The sequence below is a fragment of the Pinus tabuliformis genome, chromosome Q, assembly GCF_031772625.1.
Source record: "Pinus tabuliformis cultivar Carrire ecotype Pingquan chromosome Q, CPIR1, whole genome shotgun sequence".
In the NCBI taxonomy this organism is placed as follows: Eukaryota; Viridiplantae; Streptophyta; class Pinopsida; order Pinales; family Pinaceae; genus Pinus; species Pinus tabuliformis.
The window spans coordinates 972,384,929-972,395,341 of NC_142296.1; the positions used below are offsets into that span (position 1 = coordinate 972,384,929).

General features: G+C 37.7%; 1 protein-coding gene across 5 annotated transcripts; it reads right to left on the minus strand.

Moving 5' to 3' along the window:
• Positions 1-14: 14 nt before the first annotated feature.
• Positions 15-3,519, minus strand: LOC149222730 (uncharacterized). Of its 5 annotated transcripts, none has more exons than XM_089383141.1 (6): positions 3,287-3,519; positions 1,719-1,845; positions 1,502-1,621; positions 1,283-1,316; positions 1,108-1,186; positions 15-834 (listed from the first exon to the last, which is right to left on the minus strand). In XM_089383141.1, the coding sequence occupies exons 1-6, from the start codon at positions 3,310-3,312 to the stop codon at positions 408-410; spliced, it is 813 nt and encodes a 270-aa protein (XP_089239267.1). In that variant the 5' UTR covers positions 3,313-3,519; the 3' UTR covers positions 15-407. The 5 variants fall into 5 exon arrangements, with proteins under 5 accessions (XP_089239267.1, XP_089239266.1, XP_089239265.1 ...); XM_089383140.1 differs by having other exon boundaries at positions 1,283-1,319; XM_089383139.1 differs by having other exon boundaries at positions 18-834; positions 1,108-1,319; positions 3,185-3,301.
• Positions 3,520-10,413: the final 6,894 nt, after the last annotated feature.

Here is a 10,413-nt window from a genome sequence, read left to right on the forward strand (position 1 = left end):
AAATTGTGCCTTTGCAGTGTATTTAGAATTTAGAGTCTTTAAGAAGACTAAGAAAGTCAAGATTAAGCCCATCAATATACAGAAGAATCATATTTATTTAAATTTTGTATTCTATAAAACACCTTGCACACCATTGAAAATGGTGTTACTGTCTCATAAAATTTCACCTGAATGGAAGTTTATAAGTCACCAGACCCAGAGTACGGTGAGATGCATTTTTGCAATAGAATGACCTTCCAAATTTACCCAAAATCCCTAAATCCTGAGGCATATGAGAACCTGTGAATCAACACACGGTTCAAATGCAAAGTGAAAACCTTGCTTTGCCTTCACACCGAGTTGTCACTGACCATGCCAAAACACCAAAATTCTACTATAATTTTAAACTGTTCTGAAATCCTTGCTGGTTATAGAACTTCAGGCAGAGACCAGGGATTTCCTTTAAGAAAGTCGTTAGAGTTGTCTTCTGTGAAATCTTGACAACTCTGATTTGCCTGTTGCACTGCTTTGGGAGCAGGTGAATTTCCAATCATTGAAGAGGACAGGGTCATCAGGTTACCCTTCTGTTGAATGTTGGTTGGGGCAGGTGATTGCACATTAACGGTTCCAGTCAGACTTGCCATGCAGAATGAAGGGATTCCTTCAACTTGAGCTGAATCTGTTGGAACAAATGATGTTGGTATTTGGCAATCTGCTTTCTTCCATCTTGATTTCATGTTTTGAAGCCACATTGCCGCTGAAGCAAGGCACTTGCCCGCTTCCCCAAGTGGATCGGTTGATGCTGCAAAGGAGGCTACCAAATGTTCAGCAAGTTGCTTTCCTTCTGTTGCAACCCTGTTGTCATGGTTGGACAGACAAAGAACAATGTTTCAATTATCCCATTTCAATTATTTCTACAAATACAAACATCAAATATAATTCTCTGTTCTGCATAGCAAAGTACTGATATTTGTAATTTGGTCTCTGTTTTCTTTTTGGATAAATTATTCATTTCTTAGAATGAGTTGTTTTTCTGAAGAAGCTCAATATCTTCGTTTACAACCCAAATTGTTCTTTATTGCAAATAATATTTCAATGCAAAGTACTAATAAGCGGACCTTAACATACCTTGGCATAGATATGCAGCCAGGAAAGCCTCCATTACCTCCAATGTGTTGTGGTCCAAAAGGCGGTAGCTTCTCAAAACCTGTCCCTGTCCATGGATTAAAATCACGACAGAAATTCGAACCAATAGGCGCCATTTTATGATGTGGAATGTTAAAGCCACCTGGTGGGAACATACCCCGAGTCATAGCCATGTGCTCTTCATTTGTGACCTGCTATTTTTCAATAGGAAAAAAAATGGTACCATGAGACCTTTACTAAGATGTTCCAATCTGGAACTAGGAAAATGGGGACCTTGAGCCGACAGAAACATTTTATGGTTATTTTGTTACTCACCCTTGTTCTCTTATTTAGATTCTTTTGTGGGTTGCAAGGGAGGATATTTTGAACTACTTACCATGGGATAACCCATTGCCACTGGTTTCGGAAAATCTCCTCTGCTGGTGTTTAATGACTCTAAGTAAGCTCTAACAATTGCATCCCCAGCAGGGCCTCTTTTTTTCTTGCACTTATGGCACTGCATGAATAAATTTTTCAAAAGGCTTAAATTATGTGATGGGTAACGAGACTTTCTGAAGTTCAACATGCTGATAATAATCAGCAATACATACTACCTGGGTCCTTCGAGGATAGTTTACATTATTGCACTGGGAATCTTCACAAACCCAATTTCCATCTTCCAGTGCACGAGGCTGTTTGCTCCAGGAATCACCATTTTTTTGCTCAGCTGCTCCTTGCATCCTGTTTCCATAACACTAGCAATTAGACTTGCAATAACCACATTAAAACCCGTCATCCAAAAAAGTGCACTACCATATCTAAAACTGGTAGTCTTAATCTTGTGCTTATGTGAAGAGTATCTGAAGAGTAGCTGCAATCAGGAATTGAGGTGCTCTACAGTTTAGGATTAATAAAAAAAGGTTAGGTGCTAATCTCAATATTTAATAAATATTTTATGATGACGCAAAAATATTGAAGTTACCAAGAGTGTTTTAATCTCTTTCTGAGCTGAATAGACCATGGTTAAAAAATACTTATGCAACTGCAATGAGGAAGTGAGGTGCTCTGCAGTTTAGGATTAATGAACAAGGGGTCAGGTGCAAACCTCACTATTAATAAATGGTTCATCACGATGCAAAAATATTGAAGTTTAGCCACCGCTTTTTAATCTCTTTCGGTGTTTAATAGACCATGGTTAATCCATGTTAGTGTTACAGCATTAAATCATAAAAGTTTCACAGATTGCAAGGATGTATATAGAACTAATAATTTTATATGAAGAGTAATTGTAATGAGAAAGTGAAGTCTTCTGCAATTCAGGATTAATTAAAAAAAGGTGAGGTGGAAAACTCAGCATTTAATAAATGGTTCATGATAATGCAAAACATTGGGATTTACCCTTCAAGTTACTTAATCTTTTTCAGTGTTTGATAGACCATGGTTGAAAAAAAATCCATCTTAATGTTATAACCTAACAATAAAAGTTTGCTATAACATTAAAACTTTTAGAGATTGCAAGGATGAATATAGAATTAATAGTTTTGGAATTATTCTGACATGAGGTCAATGCTAGATTGAGGCATTTTCTCAGACTTGAAACTTTGATGTATTATCTTTAAGAGCTGTAACAGTATAGGTTTTCAATAACAAAAGTAAAAACTATGCAAAATATTATTGGATGATCATTTTAGAGCACAATATAAATTAGACTACTTGCAAATCGATTTCAAACATCAGAATTCTAGAATCCAAAGTTAATAATAAAACTTTCTTTCATATTACTTATATCCTCCTACACTACACGCAAGCATATAAATAACACCTCTAAAAATAAAAATAAAAATAAAACTGATAGACCTGTGCTTTTTTGAGATTAAAGCATTCTGCCAAACAAAACCATAATAAAATAGATAACAATTCATGTCCTTAGGGCATCGTTCTCATGAGTGTTTTATATCCTAAACATGGTTCAAATCATTGGAGACACATGTTGTCTTTAGTGGATCGCCTTGCTGATGTAAGTGTGTCCAAGCAACTGGGCCAAGTACAAGTCTTAAGGCAAATTTAACAGAATACATACCCCACCCTTGGCTGCTACGCTCCGTTGTTATATTCCAAAATTGGGAAAAAAGCACTGGGCAAGATTAAAATCAATTCAGAAGAATCGGAAGGATTGTGATACCTGTGCTGGTGCTGGTTATTCGTCATTTGACACGACCTATATTCTGGCGAATAATGTTGCCCCAATTACAAGAAGACTGTTACAAAAGCAAACACACGCAAAAGTTGACCTATTATTGAAGATGCAGATGATTGATGGCGAGGAATGGATGGTTGGAGGAGGCGAGGGGTTGGAGGCCTCTCGCCCTCTTACTTCAACTTACCCTCACCTTCATCATCATCGTTTGGAAAATTGGTGGTTAAGTCATGTCCGGATGGCATGTAAGTTAGGCAGTTGGTGGCAGTTAGCAAACACCACCCATACCTTGTCATTTTCCCACCGCCAACGGTTAACATAAACTCATTTCACGCATTAAACTTAATCCAAATATTCAAGTGGGTGGGCCTTGATATAGAGTGGAGTTGATTCGGACCACCACTTATATTTTATTTTTTTTGGGTGAATTTTAGGTGAATCCATTGGCTTGACATGGAGTGGAGTTCATTTGGACCATCGCCATTATTTTTTCCCGGTGAATTTATTTGGGTTCTGTACATGGTTCACAAGGCTAATTAAGGAGATTTGAACTTCAAACCACTTACTTCACACATATTCATATCACTGTCGTTTACAAGGTTAATTAAAAGGATTTGAATGTCAAATCACATACTTCACACATATTTCATATCGTCATGGTTCACAAGGCTAATTAAGGGGATTTGAACTTTAAATCACATATTTCATATCACCATTATTACCAATTGAGCTACCACGAAAACAATACTTATAAGCTTTTATTAAACTACTAATCATTATAAGGGTGGAAGCTATATGACATTTGTACTATAGTACAACTTGCATGGCATAGATTGTATTTCACATTTGTATGTCATAGACATGTATTTATATTAGACATGCATCATTCTCTATATTATGCATATATCACACTCAATGATGCAAGTATGACACATTTTATATGTTCATATATCTTTGTTAGTATTATTCTAGATTCATGTAATTGTTACCTTTCTCATATTAGTCATAGTTGTATCACCTTGCTTAAACCCTGCATTTCTACAACTTTGGATAAATGACATTTATTAAGTGCCCAAGTTTACTTGCTTTCTTGAGGATAAGTAATTGTTGCAAAACATAATATTGCATTGGTTGTAAGTGATTTGTAAAAGTTCTATTTATCATAGATATTATCATTTAGAACTCACTAGAACTTTTATACTTCAATTTTTTCTTAAATTTATTAAAATTAACCATAATTAATTAAGAGTATTTTAATAATGAGACTTTTAAAATTTGATAAAAGTGGATAAAAAACTTTATACTATAATTTTTTTGTGGAGTAAGTAGTGACCTTTTTGCTTGGAGTGCCTTAACAAAACACTCATTCATCATCAATCCAAAGCCCCTTGGAAAACTTTACACTATATTACTAAATATATAAATAGAATATTAATTTTATTTAAAGAAAAATTAAACTTTACATTCAACACTAAGTCAAACTTTCCTCTTTTGAAAAAAATGAGGCTTCCTACATTTATTTGTAAGGCCTACTTTGGTAAAGGTTTTGATATCCATGCATATGTTATACAATCAGGAGACCATGGATGTAAAGATACCTCAACATATGTTTTTAGGTTTCTTTCCTTCCAATTTATTTATACATATTTTAATTCTAAATAATTGATTTGCATGCTTCTAATTCATCATAGGTTTGTTCATCTTAATGTAAATGAATATGTTGTAGTTTTAATGTTTATGCTTTGTAGCATTTTTAGCCATTATGAACATTCTAACATTATTGCTAAAGTGAGGCGTTATATTGTCATATAAATGATCTCACCATCATTGAAAGAGAGGATGGAGAGAGTGGAGCTGTCACTTAATGGTCGAGAGAAAATGGAAGTCTTGGGAAAAGGTGAAGACCAAAGGACTGTCCTGAAGAGGGGAACCAGTCAATCTGTATGGGTCAAGGTCTATTGGGGCAAGTGTGACCATGTTACTTGCAGAACACTGCCCAGAAGCACTAAAATCAAAGAGCGGCAAGATAGAGATCATGAATGTTTGGGATCTTGTGTTGAGAGTGTTGTTGTTGACCATAAACAAAGTGGCTGGGGCTCAAGTGTTAGGATATTCCGACACATAGGATATAGTTAAGTTCAACTTGGTCTAGTATAGAGTTAGGTTAGAGTTAGGTAAAGTGTGTTTCTTTACCATTGTACATTTTGTAACTTACAATCTGACGGTCACGATATGTAGTGATCCGACGGTTCACTCTCACCTCGGTATTACCGACACTTGATCCGTGGCTTGACACCCGATTGGTCCATGAGTTCTATTTAAAGTGCATGGAGGGTCATTGTTCGGGTAATCCGTGCATGAGAGAAGCTTATGTAAATTTTCATTCTTTGATTAATAAATTGCCTGTAGTACCCACGTTGGGACAGGCCGTGGACTGTTTCCCTCCTTGCACTTTGAGGGTTTTAACCACGTCAAAAATACTGGTGTATTGATTTGAGATCTGGTTGTGAGCGGTGTCCTTTTGGTGTTCTTTCTGAGGAACTTACCCTGTAAATTCCTTCATGGTATTAGAGCTATTTGAGGGCCGCGTCCGTTGGTGATCCAAATCTGAAGCCGGTAGAACTGCATGCGGCTGTCGTTTCCTAGATCTGCTGTTTCTGACTGCTTTCGGGCCGAGAGGACTGCTCTGTTGCGTTCGGAGCATCTGTTCCAGTGAGGAACCCCTTTCGTTTCACGCGAAAAGGTTTCCGGTAGCCCTAGCTGCGTCATTTTTCAGATCGGGAGGTATACAATGTTTTTTTGCAGTTTACTGTTATTTTCTCTCTGCTTATTTCGGTCTCAGTTTATTTAGCCTTTTTTTTTAACCGGATCTATACCTTTCATTTCTGCGTATGCTCTTTGCCCTGCGACTCTGTGCGATCTGGGCAAATCAGAAACAGAAAGGAAGGATTTTTCTCATGCGTATGCTCTTTTCCCTGCACCTTAGTGTGATCTCGGAAAATTAGAAACATTGAGAAAAATATTTAGTTTTTCGGCTAAAGCTAACTTTGAGATTTTTTTTTTAAATTTCTAGTTTTTTTGGCTAAAGCTAACTTCGAGCCACAAGGTTCGTTTTTCTTTGCATATTCGTGTTGGGTTTTGTGTTTTGTAGGGAAAAAGAGCTTTCTCAAGGCAAGCACGCAAACCAAGGCCCCCCCCCCTCTCTCTCTCTCTCTCAATTTTTTTGTATAGATCAATTGGTTCAAAGCTATTTTAAGAGAGTAGAGGTCTTGGGTTCAAGTCTCCATTTTGTGGGGGCGGATTTTTTTTCATTCCCGCACATTCGCGCACTTTGCCGGCAACATCAACAATTTTTTTTCAAAAAGCCATAACTTCTTCATCCGGAAGCCTTTTTCAGAGCCGTTTTTTTTTAAACCGCCTATTTTTTCGAGATCTATCCATTGGAACACTTACTTTCAGCATCTTCAGCTTCAGTTTTTAAAAAAAAATGGAAAGTCCATGCCAAGTTATTCTTGACAGCACTAACTACTTCCAATGGGTAGCCTACATGGAAGATTTACTTAGAAGTAAAGGTCTCTTCAGAATAGCCACAGACCAAGAGAAGAAACCAAAAGATGAAGACAAGGCTGCAAAATGGGAAAATAGACAAGATCAAGCACGTGGTTTGATAGGGATGTCTATTTCTCCTGATCTTAGATTCCACATTGCAGAACTTGAGACTCCTCATGAAGCATTAGAAAAACTCGCTAAAGTTTTTGGGATTAAAAATGAAATTAGAGCCCATCAACTTGAAAATGAGCTGCTTACTTTGGATCCTAATAATTTTTCTTGCATTGAAGATTTCTTGTCCAAATTCAAGACCCTTAGATATCTCTTGGAAGGTGTTAAAGTTAAGAAAGAAGATGGTAACCTTATTTATTCCATCCTTACTAAGTTGGGACCAGCCTACTCTGTATTTGTTTCCACTTTCCATTCTACAAGGGAAGCTTTCATTTGTCAAGGAAAAGACTACAAGGCCCCTTCCTTTGACTCCTTTTGTGATTTCTTAATAAGAGAACAAGAAAAACTCTTACACCTTGGTCTTCTTAATCTTGGAAACTCTTCCACGAAAGCGTTAGCTGCCCAGCAGCAACCAAATTCAAAGAATCCTAAGAAGTCATATCCTCAAAAGAATGGTCCTAAACCATCTCAGCCTCAAAATGAAAGATCATTTCAGCAAAATGATAAGACCAATAAAAACAAATGGAAGAAGACTGATAGACATTGTAACTTTTGTAATCGAGATGGCCACTTAGAATCTAAATGCTTTAAGAAGATGGAAGCCTTGGAAGCCGCAATGAAGAAACATAACATCCATGTGGAGCCTACTTCAACTTCAACTTCCGGAATGGCACTTTCTGCATGTCATTGTCAATCATCTCAGTCTGGTTATGCATTAAATGTATCTTCTTCTTCTTCTCATTCTCATGAGTGGCTCATTGATTCTGGAGCCTCTTGTCACATGGCCAAAAACCAAGCCATGTTTTCTTCTTTAAATGATTGTAACACCAAAAATATATATGTTGGTGATGATAGATCTCTTAATGTTGTAGGGACTGGAACTGTTCATCTAGACAATGGTCAGTTTAATGATGTATTATGTGTTCCAACCTTATCCTGCAACCTTCTATCTGTCTATCAGATAACTCATTCAGGTGAAGGTAAAATTGTTGAATTTTCACCTCATGATGTTGTAATCAAGGATCTAAAAGATCCTCAACAGATTCTAGCTACTGGTCTTGTTGATGATTCCAAAAGGTTGTATAAGTTTCACAACTTTGGGTCATCAAATCTTCCCTCAGTATTTGTTGCTCATAATGATGAAGTGAGCAAACTTTGGCATGAGCGATTTGGTCACTTAAACTATCGCTCCCTTCAGCATCTATGTAAAGAAAATATGGTGACAGGTCTTCCTATGGTATCTTGCAGAGATGGTGTTTGTTCCGGATGTGTACTCGGAAAACATCATCGGGACAGTTTTGACAAACGTGCCTCTTGGCACGCCTCAGCCCCTTTACAGCTTGTGCACAGTGATTTATGTGGTCCTCTTCCTGTTGCTTCATTCTCTGGCTGCAAGTACTTCTTAACTTTCATTGATGATTTCTCCAGACGCACTTGGGTATACTTCTTAAAACTCAAGAGCGAAGTATTTAACACCTTTTTGGCCTTCAAAGCCTTTGTTGAAAAACAATCTGGACATCAAATTCTTAAGCTAAGAACTGATAATGGTGGAGAATATGTTAAAAACACATTCATCAACTTTTGCACCGAAAATGGAATTCAAATGCAACATACTGTTCCATACACTCCACAACAAAATGGTGTAGCTGAAAGGAAAAATCGCACCTTAAAGGAAATGGCTAATTGTATGCTGCAATCTAAAGGACTCAGTCTTAGTTTTTGGGCCGAAGCAATTAATTGTGCAAATTATATAATCAATCGCACTCCTACTAAGGTTCTAGAGAATATCACTCCAAAAGAAGCTTGGAGTTCCATTAAACCAGATGTAAGTCACTTTCGTGTGTTTGGAAGTGAAGCATGGGCCCATATTCCAGATGAAAAGCATAAAGCTTTAGAACCTAAGAGTGAGAAATGTACTTTTGTTGGATATTCTGAAGATGTAAAAGGTTATAGACTTATTCCATTTAAGTCCAAAAATGTTATCATTAGAAGAGATGTAAAATTTGATGAAAATAAATCGGCCTGCGAGCCTAGTCCGGCGAATGTGCCACCTCTTCCTATCTCTTCTACTTTTGAAAACATTTCTTCTTCAGATGATGAAAGCGAGGATGATAATCCTCCCCCACCTTCTCAGGATCCTCAACTTCCAAGATGGGTCCGTGCTACTCGGGATGCAGCAGGTGATCTTGCCGATGATCCTACAGATCAGCGACGTACACGTTCTCAGTTTGAAAGAGCCTCTTCTTTACTGGCTCAAGCTCCAGTAAATCATGATCCTGACACTTTTGCAGAAGCTTCAGGCCATCCACATTGGGAAGCAGCTATGAATGAAGAATATCATTCATTGATGACAAATGATACATGGGATCTTGTTCCTCTACCAAAGGGACGCAAACTTGTTAGATGTAAATGGGTTTACAGAACCAAGTATGGACCAGATGGGAAAGTTGATAAACATAAAGCTCGTCTCGTTGCTAAGGGCTTTTCACAGGTTGAAGGCATTGACTACACTGAAACCTTCTCCCCTGTTGCCAAAATGAACTCTATCCGCCTTGTTCTTTCCCTTGCTGCCTCTTTAAAATGGGAAGTCCATCAGATGGATGTTAAATCTGCCTTCTTGCATGGGGACTTGCAGGAAGAAATCTATATGGAACAACCCATTGGCTTCATACAAACAGACTCCAGCCTTGTTTGTCGACTTAAGAAATCCCTTTATGGCCTCAAGCAAGCTCCTCGGGCTTGGTATGCCAAAATGGATAGCTTTCTTTTAGAATCTGGCTTTTCTAGGTGTCATTCTGACAATACTGTCTACACCAAGAAAGTGGGCAACTCTCTTATCATCCTTGTTCTTTATGTTGATGATCTTATTCTTACTGGTAGTGATCCCAACCTTATAAACCATGTGAAGTCCAGCCTTAAAAAGAAATTTGAAATGACAGACTTAGGACACTTACACTATTTTCTCGGTCTTCAAGTCTTGCAATCCCAGGAGGGTATTTTCCTTTCCCAGTCCAAGTATGCTTGTGATATTCTTCGTCATTTTCACATGGAAGACTGTAAGCCAGCCCCTTCTCCCTTTCAGTCTGGAGTCAAACTTTCAGTCTCTTGTACTTCTCCTGAAGTTGATGCTACCTTATACCGTCAACTTGTCGGAAAACTCTTGTATTTAACCCATACTCGTCCTGATCTTTCCTTTGCTGTTGGCCTTGTTGCTCGTTTTATGCAAAACCCCCGTGAAAGTCATTGGAAAGCAGCTAAAAGAATACTTCGTTATGTTCGAGGTACAGTACAGTTTGGGATTCATTACAGTGCCAAAGCAGCTCCTCTGTTAGTTGGTTTCACTGATTCTGATTGGGCTGGTGACCCTGATGATCGGAAGTCTACTGCCGGTT